This window comes from Pollachius pollachius (assembly GCF_949987615.1).
Source record: "Pollachius pollachius genome assembly, chromosome: 2".
In the NCBI taxonomy this organism is placed as follows: Eukaryota; Metazoa; Chordata; class Actinopteri; order Gadiformes; family Gadidae; genus Pollachius; species Pollachius pollachius.
Genome location: NC_136935.1, coordinates 46726135 through 46747849, shown reverse-complemented (window position 1 = coordinate 46747849; position 21715 = coordinate 46726135). Strand labels below are relative to the sequence as shown.

The 21715-nt window shown below is 47.3% G+C and overlaps 1 protein-coding gene across 1 annotated transcript; it reads right to left on the bottom strand.

Annotated features, from left to right (window-relative positions):
• Positions 1-580: 580 nt before the first annotated feature.
• LOC307071396 (histone lysine acetyltransferase CREBBP-like) lies at positions 581-21353 on the bottom strand. The gene is made up of 15 exons (XM_079730376.1): positions 21245-21353; positions 19587-19829; positions 18793-19060; positions 16001-16114; positions 14842-15102; positions 14107-14209; positions 13607-13744; positions 13097-13214; positions 12758-12929; positions 12361-12423; positions 12112-12233; positions 7380-7781; positions 6100-6117; positions 4417-4554; positions 581-3903 (listed from the first exon to the last, which is right to left on the bottom strand). Exons 2-15 carry the CDS (start codon positions 19797-19799, stop codon positions 1759-1761), a joined length of 4275 nt encoding a protein of 1424 aa, XP_079586502.1. The 5' UTR covers positions 19800-19829; positions 21245-21353; the 3' UTR covers positions 581-1758.
• Between the last annotated feature and the right edge of the window lie 362 nt (positions 21354-21715).

Below are 21715 nucleotides of genomic sequence, written 5' to 3'. Positions count from 1 at the left end.
ACAGGAGGAACGGCAGCTGTCATTGTTTAAGGTTAGGACTTGAACAGTAAGGTCAACGCCAGCGAGCCGAGGGGCGAGTTATTCACTCTCAGTGGCTGGGTCATCTCATTCATTTGGAGAGGTCCCGTTCTATTTCATTGGAGTTATTATTAAGGATGTATTATTGACGAGTTTGGGTCAGCTACCTGGTTAGATATAAACAATTAGAATGCAATACATTTTTCCTCCACTGTCTTATAATTAACTCAGGGGTTCGACTGTCATTCGGGGTTGCCGAATATGCAGTCCTTATCTCACAAGATCCGTAGTTTGCTTAATCAGAGTCAACTGAGGGGGTCCATGCGACACAGCTCTCCACCACAAACATTATAAGCCTTATTGTTTCTATTTGCCACTCAAACGTTATCTTCCTGCACCACTGATCATGCAGAAATAAAGATAAAGGTGTGCAACTCAAGCATTTGACCCCATCTGAACAAGAATGTGCTCTGGCCAGTATGATGTACCTACGGCTCAAACTCCAAGGTCCCCATAGTGGGCCGTTCAGTTAAAGCTGCTTACTTACAAGTTGTTTTTTTCTGTTGCACAGTTTATTTAACAATATGGTATACAAGTAAGAAATGAGTCTTTAACCAGTCTATACAGTGATTTCATTCTCTCTTCCTTATATTTATAGTATTTTGCTTAGTAACTTGCATGATTTACAATAGGAGAAAAGCTTATCCCCCAATTCAAGTTTTTCGTGGGAGAGGAATAAGGGTTGATAACTTTCCGGTTGTCCGCGTTCATCTCCAAACCCGCTCACATCTTGGTGTGATAACTAATCGGGACACTGTCAGACAGCCATTCCATCTCAGCTTAGAGGGCTGGTCTTTTTTCGAGCTCTTTACAATTTACATTTTAGTGACAAAAAAAACAAAACAACGCACGTTCCCCCCCACGCCCCCACATTAAAGCAATCATGTTCACCCACACAATGAATGATCTGCTCCCCAAGCCGCCGACGTTGCGGACAACAATCAGTTTGTTTTCAGCTTGCGAAGTGGCATCACCGTGTCGGGGCTTGGAGTCTGCGTCAGTGTCATCATGTGCGCCTGCATACATGTCCTTGTGTAACAAAAAAAAATTAACTGACTTTGTCCATTTCCTATTTCAGTATTATGAGCGAGTGCTGCTCAGACACAACAAGAAAAGGGGGAATTCTTCCTTCCTGCACCACGCGTCGTCCGGCAGAGAGCTAGAGACACAAGGCTGCAATGACCAGGAATGAGTTTAAAGAGAACCTGGCCCATAACAAAAACAAATCATTTTACAGTTTCAAACACAAAAACGGTACTTTTTTTCCCAAAAGGTACAAAATAAAAATGTATGAATAACATTAATTGCAGTTTGCGCATTTTTTTTCTTAAAAAAAATACATGAGAAAGGCATGAAAGCATACCAAAACAAAACCAAAATAGAACAAATATCGAGCACATTTGGTCTCAACCAAAAATATATATATATATTCTTTGTGATTCAACTGATTTTAAGAACCCCATTTGCAAATCCCTCAACATTTTAAGAAATGTTGATATTGGTTTCTCATCATCTCTCCCCCCCCCCCCACCCCCCAACGTATCCCGTGTACAACTGTTTCAACTTTTTACACGTCAGTACAAAAAGTGTTCTCAACTTTAGAAAGACGAACAGAGCCCTCTGACAGACGGAGAGTCCAGGGTGCAGGACGGGGAACAAATGGCACACAACTCGGTGCTGCTACAACCCCTCCACAAACTTCTCTAAAGTGTCCCCGGTCGCGTCTCCCCCCGACCCCAAGTCCCCGCCGAGCCCCCCCCTGGCGGGGGTGTTGAGCTGCGGCAGCATGGCGCTCTGCTCCGGGGCCCCCATGTGTCCCGGCTCCAGGGGCCCTCCGAGGCCCGGCCGGGGGGACCCTGCGTGTTGGGGGGAGGGCTGGGGCTGCTGCAGGGGGCTGGAATGTAGCGGTGGCTGTTGCGAGGCGGGACACGGGGACTGGGCGGACACCGGGGATCGAACCTGGTTACCGAGCGTGTTGGCCAGGGCGGGTGGCCCGGGCAGGTGGGCGCCGCCCTGGGGCTGCAGGTGTGACTGGGGGCTCATGGCGCCCGGCGAGCCCATCTGCTGCTTGAGGACGGCTTGTTGCTGCTGGGGGAGCTGCTGCTGCTGCTGCTGCTGCTGCTGCTGGAGCAGGCGCTGATGGAGCAAGTTCTGGGGGGAGTCCATCCCGATGCCGGCCTGGCCGATTTGAGCCATGGGAGGGAGCTGGCCCATGGCTCCTGTGGCTGCTCCTGAACCTGTCTGCATGGCCAGCTGCTGCTGGATGCGGAGCTGGGAGTAGGGGGCTGCCGTGCCCTGGGCTTGCGGTGGGAACTGGCCAGGGTGCCCTTGAGGCATCACTCCCTGCTGCTGCTGCTGCTGCTGCTGCTGCTGCTGCCTTAAAAGCTGCCGACGGTAGAGCTCCTGGATCTGCGCGTTGGAGTTGTGAGCTGGGTTTATCAGCTGTCCCTGGGGGCCCAATGCAGTCATGCCTGGGTTGGCGGGCTGCTGTGTTTGTTGCAGGGTCATTCCAGGCCTTTGCACAGCCACTCCCTGCATGGCCAGGGCCTGCAGGGCCGGTAAGCCTGGTGGCTGCTGCTGCCCCACTTGCTGTGGCGGCTGGGGCTGGTTGGCGTGGTACTTGGCCGTTCTCTGCTTGATGAAAGCTGCCATGAGCTGGGGGTTGGACTTGAGGATGTTGAGGACTTGCTGCTGCTGCTGTGGTGAGCTGGGAGACTTGAGCGTGCGGAGGAGGTCCTGGAGCGCGTTGGGGGCGATGTTGCCGGGTCTCTGCGGGGTTTGTGGCCGGACACCGGGCTGCTGAGGAACCAGCATCCTCTGGGCCTGCTGCCCTTGGGGCATCATGGCTCTCTGCATGGTCAGGGCCTGTTGTGGGGACTGACCGGGAGCCAGGCCTGGTTGCTGAGGCTGTGCCGCCTGCATTTGGCCCCCGCCTCCAGGCCACTGTCCTGGGGCTATGTTGGGTTGCATCACCTGCGGGGCCCGGGGCCCTGGTACCATCTGCATCGGCGCTTGCATGGGTCCGGCCGTACGCTGCGGCTGCTGCGGGCTGATGGGCAGGCCGTTCACGTTGACTCGGTAGTTCTGCTGGTTCTGCTGGGCCTGAGCCATCAGCTCAATGTGCCGGGCCATCTTAATGGCGGCCAGCGGCGGCTGCTGCTGCTGCTGCTGTAGGGGCTGGGGTTGAGGTGGGGCGGGCTGTGGGAGAGGGGACTGCTGCTGGTACAGAGGTGAGGCCTGGGGGCCAGGCTTACCCTGAGACACCGGAGCTGGAGGCTGGCCATTTCGCGGAGTGTTGGGGAAGGAAGGGGACATGACAGCCGCTGCACTGGGGGTCTGGGGCTGGTTGGACAGCGGTTGCTGGGGCGTCTGAGGGGTGCTAGGCTGGGGGAGGGGGTTGGGAGTGCTGGGGGTGCTGGAGGCTGGTGGGGACGGAAGAGCCATGACCCGGCCCTGCATGGTGGCCATCCTCCTCCTCATCATCTGCGCCTGCTGCAGCCGGTGCTGCAGCTGCTGCTGCCGCAACTTGTGCTTGATGTTGAGGCAGAAGGGGACGGGACACTTGTTCTCCTGGCAGTGTTTGGCGTGGTAGCAGCACAGGGCGATCAGCTGCTTGCACACGGGGCAGCCGCCGTTGGTCTTCTTCTTGCAGACCTTGGTGTGCTGCACCACCCTCTTCATCTTCTTGCAGGACGGCAGGGAGCAGTTGGCGTTGCGACACTGGCAGGCGTGGACCAGCGACTGGATGCAGCGCTGGATGCTCAGACGCCTGCTCTCCTGGGGGCTCTTGGCGGCCACATCATCACTATTAGCCATCTTAAGCTCCTCCATGATGTAGCAATGAACACACAGAAAGAAACCATAAGTTAGTGTTGGGAAAAGGGGGTGACTTTCTATTTGTATATTGTAAATATTGCATATTTTGCCATGTTAACAGTTTGAGACCATGTTCTTCCTGGTATTGCCCACAGCACAGATATATATATTTATAAATACATCAGATTGTATTTTAGCAATTAATGAAATATGTGAATGACAGTGGGCTTGTAATGCTTTGCATGAGTGGTAGATATGGAGGTAAGGACCTTTGTGTGGGTTAAGTAAAGCAAAAGAAACCAATCCCAACCCCAATCGACAGGAAGCAATCCAAACCCAGAGCAAACAAAAGCCAAACAAACGGTCTCCATCAGGGAGAGCCAGAATCAGGTGAAGCTACCAGCTGTTCTGCTGGGGGAGGAGCCGTCGGGGCCTGCTGCAACCGCCTGGCTGCTCTCTGCTTGACGAAAGCTGCAATGAGATGGGGGTTTGACCTCAGGATGTTGAGGACTTGCAACTTACCTTAGGCATGACCCTGCCCTGCATGATTGCCATCCTCCTTCTCCTCATCATCGTGGCCCGCTGCTGCTTCAACTTGGGATCCCTGTTGGCCATCTCATGCTCCTCCATGATGTAGCAATGAACACGCAGGTCAACGCCCTGATGGCCGAGAGGGAGTGAGGCGGAAAGAAACCATGAATTAGTGTGGGGAAAAAGGGGTGACTTTCTATTTTGCAATCTATGAGCCAGGGATGCCAAGTGGTGCTCAATGCAGAACAAAAGGGGCGGAGCTTGACCCTCCACCTCTCTGGACATAGTCCAGCTGATTGGGTTGTAGGTTATAGCCAATCAACCTAGTTATGGTGAGAGTAATGGTATGCAGGTTATGGTTAGGGTTTAGGTGATAAAGTATCAGTGAATCCACTGTTTCTGATGGAATCGAACACTATGGTTGACCACCATGGTCTCAATACCGAGAATGCAAAGAACGGACTTGTGGTCTTGGGGAGAACGTACTTGCTCTTCATACTTGGAAGAAGGAACTTGCAAGATCACGCAGAACGATGTTGACAGTTTGAGAAGGTGGTCTTGCTGGTATTGCGCACAGCACAGAGTCATAGTTGTAGTCATTACTCCTAGACACAACTATGCTTCTGTCTTTCTTCAACAGTTTGTTTTTTTGCTCCCATAACCCATAACATAAGACCGAGACAAACAAAAACCCACACACATACACTGGTTTAATAGTAGATGCCGTTTATGTGTTATTCTATGCAACCTGCACAGCCAAACAGTTTGATGATTTATTTCCTGGGAATAGAAATGTCAAGCGTGAAAATGATGTGCAATCAGGGGCTGAGATGTAAACATTACCAATCCGGAATATGAATAATTAATACAATTGCAAGCAACGATAACGGGGTCCTTCTATTTGGCGAGCATGGTGGCCATGGCCTAATGAATTCATCATAGTAAACATTGTTTGATTTAGATAGGTATGATACAATTGCATTTGTATGCCTTATAACTGGTTTACCGGAAGTAAACATATCAAAGTATTCATCAACAATGTTTCTAAAGTATACAGTGTCAAAATACACGTCAAAACGGACTTTTGAGGAATGATGTGTGTACCTCTTTAAGGTCCGGCCTGCGTTGGAGAGTGGCCTCGGTTGGCATAGGCAAACTTCCAACCAATGCATCCAATTATTATATTTTGAATATTTTGAAATATTAAAAAACAGATACACAAACGCACGGGTTTAATAGTAGATGCCGTTTATCTGTGATGTTCTGCCACCTGCTGGTAAAGTGGTGCATTAAGCTTAAGAGCAATTACTGTAGCTGACACTGTGACGTCATGGAATGAGATATCGAAAGCAAAGTTACAGGTTTCCGGTACCTTCTGAAGCTATGCTAGGTTGATAGAATAATGTTCGATAATTAACATAGTATATGTTATGAAACATCGTTGCCAGACTTAAGATCAGACAAGTCTATAGATCATGTGGCCCGCCGCATTTTGACCTCAGCTGTTTCTGAAAACATTATTGAAGTTTTTCCGAAAATATCTGAGCGCTGACGCAGAAACTAAGCAAAAGAAAAACCTGCTGCTCATACGACGCTACCACACACACACCCACACACACACACACACACACACACACGCGCGCGCCTGTTATACTAGTATACGTGTCGTCTTACCCTCTTTCGGCAGCGATCCTACAAATCAACGGTGGGTCGAGATCAGCTTCACACAGATTAAACTCCACACATCCGCATACAGTTTCGTTTTAGGATGGGCTGGACCTGAGCCGGAGGTGGAGCTGGACTAGTTCGTCCCTCTCCACCGAACAGCCTCCCACAGATGATGCGCCCAATGGTCGCCAATTATTCGAAATAAGGGTGAGATGCTGTTGGGTAGAGGAGAATTTTTCTAAATGTTAAATATGAGCGCTTCTCTTTCAGATGCACTTACTTTCTCTCTGACTCTCTTTACCTACTCACTTTTTTTTTAATATAATCTGTTTTTAGAGATTCTTCTGTAAAACCTTTTGTGTAAGTGACTTGATTTTCTCACTGAGTCTGTGCTCTGTCTCTGCATCAAACAAGGCTCTCTGGGACATGAGGTAGGAGGTCTGGCCCTTAGCTTCTTTTTTTTATTGCACACAGTTTATTTAAAGTTCAGTGTGCAACTTTTCAACTGGCTTTTATCTTTAAATGACCTGTACATATCTGTAGTCCATGCTGACCGATAGTAAATTCAAAGATGAGGACAAAGATGATAAATTCAAAGATGATTGATAACTAGTAAGTTATCAATACATATACATACTGTACATTTGTATTTACAATTGATATATTAAACAAATAAAATATGTTGAAGCGGACGGACGCCTCTTTGTTTAAGATAATCATACATTGGGCCTCCCTCCCACTCACGCCACCCAGCCGATCGCGCTGCGCTAGTTGGTGTCCAACAGTCGCAGTAACAGTTATACTGTTACTGAAGTTTTAAATTCTGATAGTCATGGGGAGGGAGTCATTCTGAAGCCTTCAGACTTTACCAATATGGTTACAACCTAGTGAAACCACAGTAATAGAGGGAGACCATCCGGCTTAGAGACAAAGACAAAAAAGTATCCGATTTTATTTTAGAAATGAATGGATAACAGAAGAAATATGTGAATGACAGCGGGCGTGTAATGCGTTGCATGAGTGGTAGATATGGAGGGAAAGAACTGTGTGATGGTTAAGTAAAGCAACAGAAACCGATCCCAACCCAAATCCACGGGAACCAATCCCAACCCAGGGCAAACCAACGCCAAACAAACGGTCTCCATGAGGGAGACGTGCAATGAGCGTCGGGGAAAGAAGGGGACATGAGCGCCGCTGCACTGGGGGTCTGGGGCTGGTTGGAGAGCGGTTGCTGGGGCGTCTGAGGGGTGTTAGGCTGCGGGAGGGTGATGGGAGTTCGGCATGACCCGGCCCTGCATGGCGGCCATCCTCCACCTCATCATCCCCGCCCGGTGTAGCCGGTGCTTCCGAAACTTGTGCTTGATGTTGAGGCAGAAGGGGACGGGACACTTGTTCTCCTGGCAGTGCTTGGCGTGGAAGCAGCACAGGGCGATCAGCTGCTTGCACAAGGGGCAGCCGGTGTTGTTCTTGCGCTTGCAGCTCTTGTTGTGCTTCATCACCCTCTTCATCTTCTGGCAGGACGGCAGGGAGCAGTTGGCGTTGCGACACTGGCAGGCGTGGACCAGCGACTGGATGCAGCGCTGGATGTTCAGACGCCGGAGATCCTGGGGGCTCTTGGAGGCCACATCATCACTATTGGCCATTTTATGCTCCTCCATGATGTGGCAATGAACACGCAGGTCAATGTTCTGTCGGCAGAGAGGGAGAGAGGCCGAAAGAAACCATGAGTTAGTGTGGGGAAAAAGGGGTGATTTTCTATTTTGCAATCTATGAGCCAGGGATGCCAAGTGGTGCTCAATGCAGAACAAAAGGGGCGGAGCTTGACCGTCCACCTCTCTGGACCTAGTCCAGCTGATTGGGTTGTAGGTTATAGCCAATCAACCTAGTTATGGTGAGAGTAATGGTATGCAGGTTATGGTTAGGGTTTAGGTGATAGAGTATCAGTGAATCCACTGTTTCTGATGGAATCGAACACTATGGTTGACCACCATGGTCTCAATATCGAGAATGCAAAGAACGGACTTGTGGTCTTGGGGAGAACGTACTTGCTCTTCATACTTGGAAGAAGGAACTTGCAAGATCACGCAGAACGATGTTGACCGTTTGAGAAGGTGTTCTTGCTGGTATTGCGCACAGCACAGAGTCATGGTTGTAGTCATTACTCCTAGACACAACTATGCTTCTGTCTTTCTTCAACAGTTTGTTTTTTTGCTCCCATAACCCATTACATAAGACAGAGACAAACAAAAACACATACACTGGTTTAATAGTAGATGCCGTTTATGTGATATTCTATGCAACCTGCACAGCCAAACTGTTTGAGGATCTATTTCCTGGGAATAGAAATGTCAAGCGTGAAAATTATGTGCAATCAGGGGCTGAGATGTAAACATTACCAATCCGGAATATGAATAATTAATACAGTTGCAAGCAACGATAACCGGGTCCTTCTATTTGGCGAGCATGGTGGCCATGGCCTAATGAATTCATCATAGTAAACATTGTTTGATTTAGATAGGTATGATACAATTGCATTTGTATGCCTTATAACTGGTTTACCGGAAGTAAACATATCAAAGTATTCATCAACAATGTTTCTAAAGTATACAGTGTCAAAATACACGTCAAAACGGACTTTTGAGAAATGATGTGTGTACCCCTTTAAGGCCCGGCCTGCGTTGGAGAGTGGCCTCGGTTGGCATAGGCAAACTTCCAACCAATGCATCCAATTATTATATTTTGTATATTTTGAAATATTAAAAAACAGATACACAAACGCACGGGTTTAATAGTAGATGCCGTTTATCTGTGATGTTCTGCCACCTGCTGGTAAAGTGGTGCATTAAGCTTAAGAGCAATTACTGTAGCTGACACTGTGACGTCATGGAATGAGATATCGAAAGCAAAGGTACAGGTTTCCGGTACCTTCTGAAGCTATGCTAGGTTGATAGAATAATGTTCGATAATTAACATAGTATATGTTATGAAACGTCGTTGCCAGACTTAAGATCAGACAAGTCTATAGATCATGTGGCCCGCCGCATTTTGACCTTAGTTGTTTCTGAGAACATTATTGAAGTTTTTCCGAAAATATCTGAGCGCTGACGCAGAAACTAAGCAAAAGAAAACCTGCTGCTCATATGACGCTAACACACACACACACACACACGCACGCACGCACGCGCGCGCGCCTGTTATACTATTATACGTGTCGTCTTACCCTCTTTCGGCAGCGATCCTACAAATCAACGGTGGGTCGAGATCAGCTTCACACAGATTAAACTCCACACATCCACATACAGTTTCGTTTTAGGATGGGCTGGACCTGAGCCGGGAGGTGGAGCTGGACTAGTTCGTCCCTCTCCACCGAACAGCCTCCCACAGATGATGCGCCCAATGGTCGCCAATTATTCGAAATAAGTGTAAGATGCTGTTGGGTAGAGGAGAATTTTTCTAAATGTTAAGTATGAGCGCTTCTCTTTCAGATGCACTTACTTTCTCTCTGACTCTCTTAACCTACTCACTTTTTTTTTATATAATCTGTTTTTAGAGATTCTTCTGTAAAACCTTTTGTGTAAGTGACTTGATTTTCTCACTGAGTCTGTGCTCTGTCTCTGCATCAAACAAGGCTCTCTGGGACATGTGGTAGGAGGTCTGGCCCTTAGATTCTTTTTTTATTGCACACAGTTCATTTAAAGTTCAGTGTGCAACTTTTCAACCGGCTTTTATCTTCAAATGACCTGTACACATCTGTAGTCCATGCTGATCGATAGTAAATTCAATGTTATCAATACATATACATACTATACATTTGTATATACAATTGATATATTCAACAAATAAAATATGTTGAAGCGGACGGACGCCTCTTTGTTTAAAATAATCATACATTGGGCCTCCCTCCCACTCACGCCACCCAGCCGATCATGCTGCGCTAGTTGGTGTCCAACAGTCGCAGTAACAGTTACACTGTTACTGAAGTTTTAAATTCTGATAGTCATGGGGAGGGAGTCATTCTGAAGCCTTCAGACTTTACCAATATGGTTACAACCTAGTGAAACCACAGTAATAGAGGGAGACCATCCGGCTTAGAGACAAAGACAAAAAAGTATCCGATTTTGTTTTAGAAATGAATGGATAACAGAAGAAATATGTGAATGACAGCGGGCGCGTAATGCGTTGCATGAGTGGTAGATATGGAGGGAAAGAACTGTGTGATGGTTAAGTAAAGCAACAGAAACCGATCCCAACCCAAATCCACGGGAACCAATCCCAACCCAGGGCAAACCAACGCTAAACAAAGAGGGCCACCATCATGCCCTGGGCCTGGGACATCCGGGACGGGGACATGGCCATCTAAACGGCAGCACAGGAGGGCTGAGGTTAAGGACCCAGCAGGAGATTGTGATCTCCTTCTGCACCAGTCGTGCCAAAGCTGACGAGTCATGTGCCCGCAGTGACGATTTACATCCTACTGAGTACCCCCCAGCATCACGGACAGCTCACGAAAAATGTCTGCTCACTGAATTCGGCTGCATAAAGAATAAGAGCACACGCAAATACACACATACATATAGACGACTTTTAGACCAAACGTCTGTTTTCATGGCAATGTTTATCAACGGCCAAGAGCATGCCGTGTAGACCTTTCAGTGCGTGACTTTCCGTCCTGGATAAGAGGAAGGGGAGTGTATACTTTTTTTTTTCGTACTGATGCGTCAGTCAGCCACAGGACTGTGTGGGAAGGTAAATCTCAGATTCCTTCAGAGTCCCCCCTAGATCAATCCATGTACCCCACTTTGACAACCACTGCTGTATACCAAGAGCCGGTTTGGCTCCATTATAGACTATGGCCTTTTTTACATTATACTAAACTGGCCTAGCTCAACTCCGTTTGACTGGTCGTCCGTTTGCCCAGAGCGGCTGGGATATGGATCTCCATTCCAAAAGGGTTAGCAGCAGACTTTTTATATTACGTTTTATATTTATCTAAACATGTTTAGTTTCCTCATGTTGTTCTTGTTTGCATAAGGGATGCAAGAAAACCTCCAAAAACTGTGGTCCAGACCTAATGCTCTGAAGGCACTTTTATGGTGATCAAAAAATGTTCACGTAGTTTTCACCATCTGACATATCGAAAGTCAAATTTAATATGTTCTTTAAACAGTGGGGCTTTTTCTGTCACCTGCCCTTTACGATTTACTGCTAGCAGGACACACTTCTAAACTGAGATTTTAATGTTTCAGACATTTGGAAATATAGGGTTTAATCGCATTTAAGTGAGGCTCCTTAATAGGCAGGGTACTTTTTTATTTGCCTTTTGTGTAGAAATATTGACCACAGATGGCTCTATAGAGATTACCGTTGCCCAATGGCTCCTCGGCTGGGATGAACTGTTGACACACTGTGACACGTACCAGTCATCCATCTTTAGTGATCGGGAGGGTCGTTTGGAAAGTAAATATCTGCTAAATATCCAATTTCTCTTTAACAAAAACAAAAACAAAAAAAATGTAAAAAACGCATGAACTGCTATTGAAATGTGTGAAACTCTAAATACAAAAAACAACAGCCTTATGCTGATTTAAATTTCACTTTCAGTTTTCTTGCTGGGTGTTCCTGGTTCATTGAACGCGCAGGGAAGTCCTCCCACCCGGACCTGCCAGTAAGCCAACTAACCTTTTTCAGTTTCAACCACGAAGAAACCCTGGGAGACTATCATAAAAATTAGGGCACCTGCTTATCTTAGACTACTTGACCAACATTGGTTGAAAATAAGAAGCATGTTTTTTGTTATGATAAGCACATGCCCTCATTTTTTATGATAGTCTCCCGAGGTGAGCAAAGAGCCCGGTGACTAATTTGTCAACTAGCAGACTATTGGGCTCAGCCCTACTTGTAATAACCAGCACTTTGAGTGAATACACTCGAGTACCTCCCATTCGATTGAGCCTGCCGTCTGCTGTGCGTCTGTATGATAAACCAGCCTTGACAACCGGTGTCGGTGTGGCTACTGACCGCTGGCACGGAGCTCATGGTGATCTGCTGTGGGTGGTTCATCAGGGACGCGGCCCGCTGTGCCATGGGGGCCTGGGACATCGGGACGTTGGGAAGAGCCATAGTGTTGAACTGGTTGATCCCTGCAAAGAACAGTCAACCAGTCAATCAGTCTCATGAGAGCACATTATTCTTTGGCAGCAGTCACACACAAACAAACCAGATTGTACGGTCACAACGTGTGTTTACACAATAGGACAAGTGGCGCACCTTGGGGGACCTGCATGCGGTTCAGGATCTGATTTGGCACGTTGGGAAGAGGCACGGGACCGTCTGGAGGTAATGAAGGACAGCAGGAGACATAATCAGAGGACCACAAGGACATTGTTTAACAGTCGTTGCTGCAAAGACCTTTCAGCCAGTCAAACTAAGCTGCGCGATGCGCTACAGTTGGATTTGTATGAACAGATATGAGTCGTAGAGTTAAACATTGAGCTCAAATCCCACACAAACAATAGATCTTTATCACTGTCACTTATCACTGTCACTCACAGAAAATGCTTCATTTTAGTTCTGGGGAGAGCCATTCCCTTAATGACTAACTTCTCCAGCTAACCTGCAAAATCAAAAGCACCCTCCCTGGTGGAGGTAGGGAAGGTCTACTTACTCTGTGGCCTGGGGCCCATGGCACTGGGCAGGGGGAGGCCAGGCGGCTGGCCCCCCTGTGCAGTCAGGGGGGCCTGATTAATGATCTGCTTCTGCAGCCGCGAGCGTCTCTTCTCCTCCAGTTCCTTCTGGATTTTATAGATCTTCTCAGCCAGGAAGTGGTAATACTCGTACTACGGTGAGAGGAGGGAAATAAACCAGAATATATCAAATCAACTTTAGGAGTGTCTTTTGCTTTTCTTATCACTGCTTCACTGCAGATTCTACAAGAGTCCGATGCCTTCCCAGAAGTGAAGCGGCCAAGGTTTGTCCTTGTGGCAGCCTGTTTCCAGAGACTCACCCTGCTGTTCGCCGACTCATACATGTCCCCTTCCACCTTCTTGGCGTAGGCCACCAGGTTCTCCATTCGCCTGTCCTTCAGGGCTGCCGGGTCCGGAGTGGGGAATATGGCTTGTACTCTGCAGCCCGGGGAACACGAGAGAAGAGAGAGAGAGAGAGAGATAAGACAAAAGAGAGAGACAAGACAAGAGAGAGACAAAACGAGAGAGAGAGAGACAGAGACAGAGGTGGAGACGGAGAGGGAGAGATAGAGGGAGATGAGATTCAGCAGTGTTACTTACAACAATACAAATGCACATATCCCAGGCCAACAACTTCCTCAGCAAATGACAAAGCCTGCAGTTGATCCAACTTCCCCACAAGAACTCTCTTACCGACAAGCATTCTTTGAACGCAATAAGAGATGATTTACAACCAGATATTGATAGCTGTTCCACTGTTCATGGGTGGTGCATGCAGTAGCCATGCATTGAAAGCATATCGAACATCTACTGCAGGTGTGTGTACGTACAGCTTGTGGACCAGGTGATTGCGGAGGTCTTGCGTCACGTGTTCATGCCACGTTTTCCTGGTACTGGTGGCGGAGAGGGGAGCTGCCGTGGGTAGGTTTCCCTTAGAGGCCACAGAAGAGCCGTCCGAGAGAAGCTGACTGGAGAGCCAAAGGCGGGTCGGTGGGAGAATCATAGGGAAAAACAGTGCATGTCAGTGCAGTTCACTTCTAAAGCCCGTAATCCGTTAGATTCTTTAAGGGCTTGTCTGGCCCACATTATACAACACCCTGCAACCCTACAGCCAGAAACAAGTCCACAAGTCCAAGGGAAGAAACCTTGAAGAGGGAGCCCTCCTTCTTGGGATAGTTAGGAGTGCACTAAGGGTCAGATGTCTTTAAACTAATTTGATCATCCACTGTTGCATACGAAGAAGCTCTATAAATATATCCATCCCAGCAAAGTATTATGCAGAATGAATGAGGTTTCGGAAATTACAAAGACCCAATGATACAGGACTGACTTGTTAGTGTTGAACGTGTTGGGGAGGGAGGGGTCAGCGTGGAGGTTGCTCGGGTTGGACGTGGGCCCGCCAATCCCTGTGCCTCCGGGGGCCATCTGGTTTCCTTTAATGACAGAGACATAGCATCGCATCATTTGAGATCCTTTGGATAAGGAGAAGAATCCTAGTTATTGTCATTGCACATGTACTACACAACAAAATGAGATCTCTGCATTTGACCCATCGGCAGCCTATATTACTGCTGATGCCTTGGTCGAGTGCCCAAGCTGGAGTATAACCCAACATGTACATCTCAATGGTCTTTATGGTGCAGCCTCTTTGACTGCTGGTGCCTTGGTTGTGTGCCTTGGTTGATACACAGGTGTATAAACCCAACATGCATGTCTCTATGGTCTTTATGGTGTGCAAGGAAACTGGAGCATCCGGAGAAAACCCACGTGGACACGGGGAGAACATACACACAGACACACACACACACACACCAACACACACACAAGGTCCCCCCGGCCTGGGTTCAGACCCAGGGCCTTCAGGCTGTGAGGCAGCACTGTGCCCCGGGCCATGACATCAATGTTTAACATTGTGAGATGTTAAATGGGTTTCCCTTTCACACCCTAAATATATAACGCAATAAACCAGGCGAAACAGGGAATAATAGTAGTTTGAGATCATTTAAGGGACTGTGGTATTATGAGTATTATGGGAATTGTTGGTGAAGTGGTAAACAAACTTTACCAATTGCATTGATGGGTCTCAACTGCTGCGGCAGTGTTTGCTGGGTTTGTGCGTTGGTCGCTCCTGACGTCTGCCCGGCCCCTTGAGCCTGGGTTTGCCCTGGTGTCTGGCTGCTGTAGGGCAGCCCCAAGGCCGCATAGGCCCTCTGCATGGAGCTGGGGTCTATGGGGGTTGAGGTGTTGATGGAAGGGGTGCTGGTCTGGCCAGCACCCACTGACGACATGGGATTGGGAAGACCTGTGTTGGGAGAGCTCAGCATGGCTGTGGAGGGAAAAGGAGTGGTTCAATACATTACTTTTGCATTGGAATCCAAATTGGGTAATTTGTATTGGCTGGAGAGAACAAGTATATTTTGCACCGAATCCAACTTGATCAAAGCATCTGGATTGCATTCTTCAAGTATTGATCATGTCTAATACATAGACGCTTAGAGACAAGCTACACACCCCTAGTATAATACCGTTGGTTTGAGACGCCAGAGCCTTAATCCAGTGCTTTGAACGGCAGAGAACTGAATAAATGCATAAATCCCTTTGGGGGACGTACCATTTACATATTTCCCTGGGTTCAGTTCTTGGAGAGAGCAATGGAGGAAACAGAGCGAAGAAATCTCAGAGTGGTTATTTGTTTTGGGGAAAGCACAAGCTGTGGCGTTGTTCTCACCCCCGTGCGAACAAACTAACGACCATAGAGGCTGGAGCACAGTGCCGAGTGCTGAAGGACACGTCGCAGAACATCAAGAGGAAGACAAACAAGGCCACAGGGCAAAAGTGAAGAGCAAGGCGGGTTGCACCCAACTCATTTTACAGAATAAACTGCAAATTGGTTTTGAGGGGGCAGCAGTCGAGAGAAAACAAAGACGTTTATACGTTGGGCCAGAGCCAATTAATCCACGATGTAAGCGAACTTGAGACAAAAATAAAGACCATGAACAAGCATTTCAGTTCAGTACAGAGGAGGGCAGACGGCCAAAGATATGGTTCATGTGGAGCGTTTTTAAATTGGTACTAAAGTTGGGAGGACAGAAAGTTTGTGTTAAACATATGAATAATATAACATGACTTGTACGACTTCATCAGTATTTTTCTTCCATTATAAAGACAGACTTGTTTGATTTATTTGCTGTTGCAGACATGGGCCCAGGAGGCGGTGTACTCACGCTGCTGGGTGCGTTTGTCACTGGCGTTCTTCAGCGGCAGACACACAGGACAGTCGTGCCGTGTGCAGTTCTTCCAGTGAGAGATGATCTGTCTGGACGACGCACAGTGAGCCACTAGAGAGCGAGGCAGAGACAGAGAGACAGAGAGACAGAGTGACAGAGAGAGAGAGAGAGAGAGAGAGAGAGAGAGAGAAAGAGGAGTCAGAGAGCCAGTGAGCAAGCAAAAGGGAGGCAAAAGTTCAGATCTGCAGGTTGCCAGCATTCATCAAGGTCTCACTCACTTTTTCCTCACATTTTTTGATGTATGCCTGGAGTGACCGGCACTTGTTTATGCACAGAACACACCATCCAAACTCTTGCATGCTCCTCAGTAATACTCTAGGCAAAACAATAAGAACTAGATCTGCAGCAAAAGAATCAACTTGAGGCCACGGTCGGATGAACGTTTCCCACACGAGAAAAGGAATGTCCATGGTGTGAGATACAATCGCTTGTTCTGCTTTGGAGCTGTGGCTTGCTCAACAGTCTAGTAGCTAATCTGATGAACGATAGCAGCCTGGACATATGAGAGCCAGGGCCTGGAGCACATTGCCTCGCTGCCCAGCGAGCTGCTGCTGCATCAGCAGAAGGACAACGATTATGATGGCTTCAAGCTTTGTGGACAATGCGCAAATACATACAATTACACTGTTTACGCTTTCACAAAATGGAAACACTTTTGGCAGCTCCTCAAATTAAACTGACCTACGGGCCCTTTGCCTGTTTGGCTTCACTGAGCAATCACCTCATATTTAGACGACTCGTCCAAACTTAACAATAGCATCAATGAAGAAAAGCTCCCTCAGGTGAATTGTTAACCGACTACCAATGTCCTTGTGAGAGCCGTAAAGGCATCAACAATTCAACCATGAGCTGTGTCTCTTTGGTAATTTGGGTAAAATTTTGATGATGAGGGCCAGGTTTACAGGAAATGAGCTGGCCCATTTGTTAGCATGAACACGGCCACATGAATTTAAACCTCGGTCTCCAATAGTTTGGCTCGCAACCATGCGGAGGGTGCCAGCGCAAAGCAGCAGATGACGCCAAATGTAAATGAGACTAGCTTCAGGGGAGTTGTTTAGCGCAATACTGGTAGTGACCAAGAAGGGTTAGGCGATGTAAAATCTCAACATTGCTAGCTTAAAACCTTGTGTGTGCAGGTTGGGACAATTAAATGGATGGAAATAGAATGGAATGAATACAATTATAAAAATGGGATTTTAAAGAGTTTGGACATCCCCAATGTCTGGACTGTCTTGAAAATTTCACACATTATTAGCTCCATGGATTGAGCCAGAATAAGGGCTGTCTCCAACTTAAGAATTGCGTTAGTTGACTAAAAGCATTCCATCCCGACTATTATTCAACTAGTCATCATCTAGTTTTCATGATCATGCTCTGATTCAGAGTTTTCTCAGAGAGGAGGGGCTACTCCTAGACAGTTGTCAGTGTGATTGAATCAATGTATTGCTCACAGCTCTGCAATGAAATAAGATTTGCCAATTTTAAATAGTAAAATATTTTCAATGTATCGCTCGATAACAAAATATATAAACAACTCTCGTTTTCAGATATTTTTGTGTGGAAATGTTATGCATGTATTCCAAAAATAATGTCTTCATCTACGACATCATCGAGTAGCCAAGTATCAAGTTTTGAGTTTATGATTTTTAATAGAAAAAGCGTCCTGTTTGTTCTAGCCTACACTCAAAACATGCATGTTCAGAGAAAGCAGTCCCCTATGTAGATATAAAGTATTCTTATGTATATATTAAACCATACTTCTCTCAAGTATGTTCCGCTAGGTGTTTTTCACCCATTGCAACTATACAAAATGTTGGTCTTAAATGTTAACCATTTAGATTCTACATCTGCTTCAAGTTATTATTTGAGATCAAATAACTGACAAGGAACTATAAATCAAGGCCTTCTTGTTTTGAAGGCGCCTCACAAAAACCAAAGATTTGATAGTTTCCAATGAACAAATACAGAAGTTCTATTTTAATGTTTGTTATACAGTCCATGTGCGCATCACACACACTGCTGATTTTTACTGCTTTTTAGGTTGACTGCCAGAGGGATACACAGAGATATCAATTTTGTAATCATTGGAGAATTCTCGAAAGTTGACTCATCAGGTTTAATTGCATTTCAGTTGTTGTTCAGTTGTACCCTGCTGTTCAGGGCTGGGTACTTTGTAAATGGCCTATCCTGTAGAAATATTCACAGAACGAAGACTTTAGAAAAGTGCTGCTGCCTGACTCCATGGCTGTTATAAAAAACTAGACACACTAGGACTCACTACAGGGATTGTGTCTTTAGTTCCCCGCGTCAGATCGTGGTCATTTGCAGCCTGAATCAGTGTTAAATATGATAGCCAGTAGGGTGGGTGAGGCCGCAGGGTGGGTGAGGCCGCAGGGTGGGTGAGGCAGTAGGGTGGGGGAGGCACCAGGGTGGGTGAGGCGGCACGGTGGGTGAGGCCGCAGGGTGGGTGAGGCTGCAGTGTGGCGAGACGCAGCAGGATGGGTGAGGCAGTAGGGTGGGTGAGGCAGTAGGGTGGGTGAGGCAGTAGGGCGGGTGAGGCCGCAGGGTGGGTGAGGCCGAAGGGTGGGTGAGGCAGTAGGGTGGGTGAGGCAGTAGGGTGGGTGAGGCAGAAGGGCGGGTGAGGCTGCAGGGTGGGTGAGGCCGAAGGGTGGGTGAGGGTGCAGTGTGGGTGAACATTCGGAACAACTGTGTGATGTGGAGACACTCACCCTGGCAGGACTTGCCGGCCTGGCAGTGGGTCATGTGGTTCAGCACGTTCTTCATGGTGCGACAGTGCGGGAGGGCACAGGCCCTCACCTCCCCGTTGGCCTGCTCTCGACGCTGGCACTTGTGTGCGTGGAGCAGCAGGACCAGCTGCTGCTGGATCAGCTTGCGCTTCTCCGGGTCAGCTGTGGGGACGGCCGCGGGCGCCGGCACGCCACTTGTACCGCCTCCCAGGGCCAACATGGCCGCCTGCTGCTGGGGTTGTTGCTGGAGCTGCGGAAGGAGAGGGGGACAGAAGGAACATGATGAGCCCGATACATTTATGTACCTCGGTGTCCAGATCACTGATGATCTGACGTGGTCTACCCACCTGGACACCATGGTAAAGAAAGCCAGACAGAGACTTTTCCATCTCAGGAGGCTGAAGAAATTCAGAGCATCAAAACCAGACCTGCAGAGCTTCTACACCTGCACCATTGAGAGCATGCTGACTGGGAACATCACCGCTTGGTATGGGAACACCACCATGCAGGACCATAAGGCTCTGCAGAGAGTTGTGCATTCAGCTTAGCGTATCATAGTGGGGGAAATCCCTAATCTAGGAGACATTTATATCAAGCGGTGCAAGGGCAGGACCACCAGAATACTGAAAGACCCCAGCCGGAATTACACTTCAAGTTAAGCAAAAGAAACCAATCCCAACCCAAATCAACAGGAAGCAATCCCAACCCAGGGCAAACCAATGCCAAACAAACTGGCTCCATCAGGGAGAGGCTGATCCACAATCAAGGGAATTTACCAGCTGTTCTGCAGGGGGGGGGGCCGTCTCGGCCTGCTGCAATGGCTGGTACTTGGCTTTCCTCTGCTTGATGAACGCTAAGGATGTTGAGGACTTGCAACTTGCCCTAGGCATGACCCTGCCCTGCATGATTGCCATCCTCCTTCTCCTCATCATCGTGGCCCGCTGCTGCTTCAACTTGGGATCCCTGTTGGCCATCTCATGCTCCTCCATGATGTAGCAATGAACACGCAGGTCAACGTCCTGACGGCAGAGAGGGAGAGAGGCCGAAAGAAACCATGAGTTAGTGTGGGGAAAAAGGAGGAGCAAAAGGGGCGGAGCTTGACCCTCCACCTCTCTGGACCTAGTCCAGCTGATTGGGTTTTAGGTCAAAGCCAATCAACCTAGTTACAGTGAGGGTTATGGTAAGGTTTACAGGTTATGGTTAGGTTTAGGTGATAGAGTATCAGTGAATCCACTGTTTCTGATGGAATTCGAACACCATGGTTGACCACCATGGTCTCAATACCGAGAATGCAAAGAACGGATTTGTGGTCTTGGGGAGAACGTACTTGCTCTTCATACTTGGAAGAAGGAACTTGCAAGATCACGCAGAACGATGTTGACTGTTTGAGAAGGTGTTCTTGCTGGTATTGCACACAGCACAGAGTCATAGCTGTAGTCATTACTCCTAGACACAACTATGCTTCTGTCTTTCTTCAACAGTTTGTTTTTTTGCTCCCATAACCCATAACATAAGACAGAGACAAACAAAAACACACACACATACACTGGTTTAATAGTAGATGCCGTTTATGTGTTATTCTATGCAACCTGCACAGCCAAACAGTTTGAGGATCTATTTCCTGGGAATAGAAATGTCAAGCGTGAAAATGATGTGCAATCAGGGGCTGAGATGTAAACATTACCAATCCGGAATATGAATAATTAATATAGTTGCAAGCAACGATAACCGGGTCCTTCTATTTGGCGAGCATGGTGGCAATGGCCTAATGAATTAATCATAGTAAACATTGTTTGATTTAGATAGGTATGATACAATTGCATAAGTATGCCTTATAACTGGTTTACCGGAAGTAAACATATCAAAGTATTCATCAACAATGTTTCTAAAGTATACAGTGTCAAAATACACGTCAAAACGGACTTTTGATAAATGATGTGTGTACCCCTTTAAGGTCCGGCCTGCGTTGGAGAGTGGCCTCGGTTGGCATAGGCAAACTTCCAACCAATGCATCCAATTATTATATTTTGAATATTTTGAAATATTAAAAAACAGATACACAAACGCACGGGTTTAATAGTAGATGCCGTTTATCTGTGATGTTCTGCCACCTGCTGGTAAAGTGGTGCATTAAGCTTAAGAGCAATTACTGTAGCTGACACTGTGACGTCATGGAATGAGATATCGAAAGCAAAGTTACAGGTTTCCGGTACCTTCTGAAGCTATGCTAGGTTGATAGAATGTTCGATAATTAACATAGTATATGTTATGAAACATCGTTGCCAGACTTAAGATCAGACAAGTCTAAAATATCTGAGCGCTGACGCAGAAACTAAGCAAAAGAAAAACCTGCTGCTCATACGACGCTACCACACACACACACACACACACACACGCGCGCGCGCCTGTTATACTATTAAACGTGTCGTCTTACCCTCTTTCGGCAGCGATCCTCCAAATCAACGGTGGGTCGAGATCAGCTTCACACAGATTAAACTCCACACATCCGCATACAGTTTCGTTTTAGGATGGGCTGGACCTGAGCCGGAGGTGGAGCTGGCCTAGTTCGTCCCTCTCCACCGAACAGCCTCCCACAGATGATGCGCCCAATGGTCGCCAATTATTCGAAATAAGGGTAAGATGCTGTTGGGTAGAGGAGAATTTTTCTAAATGTTAAATATGAGCGCTTCTCTTTCAGATGCACTTACTTTCTCTCTGACTCTCTTTACCTACTCACTTTTTTTTTAAATATGATCTGCTTTTAGAGATTCTTCTGTAAAACCTTTTGTGTAAGTGACTTGATTTTCTCACTGAGTCTGTGCTCTGTCTCTGCATCAAACAAGGCTCTCTGGGACATGAGGTAGGAGGTCTGTCCCTTAGCTTCTTTTTTTTATTGCACACAGTT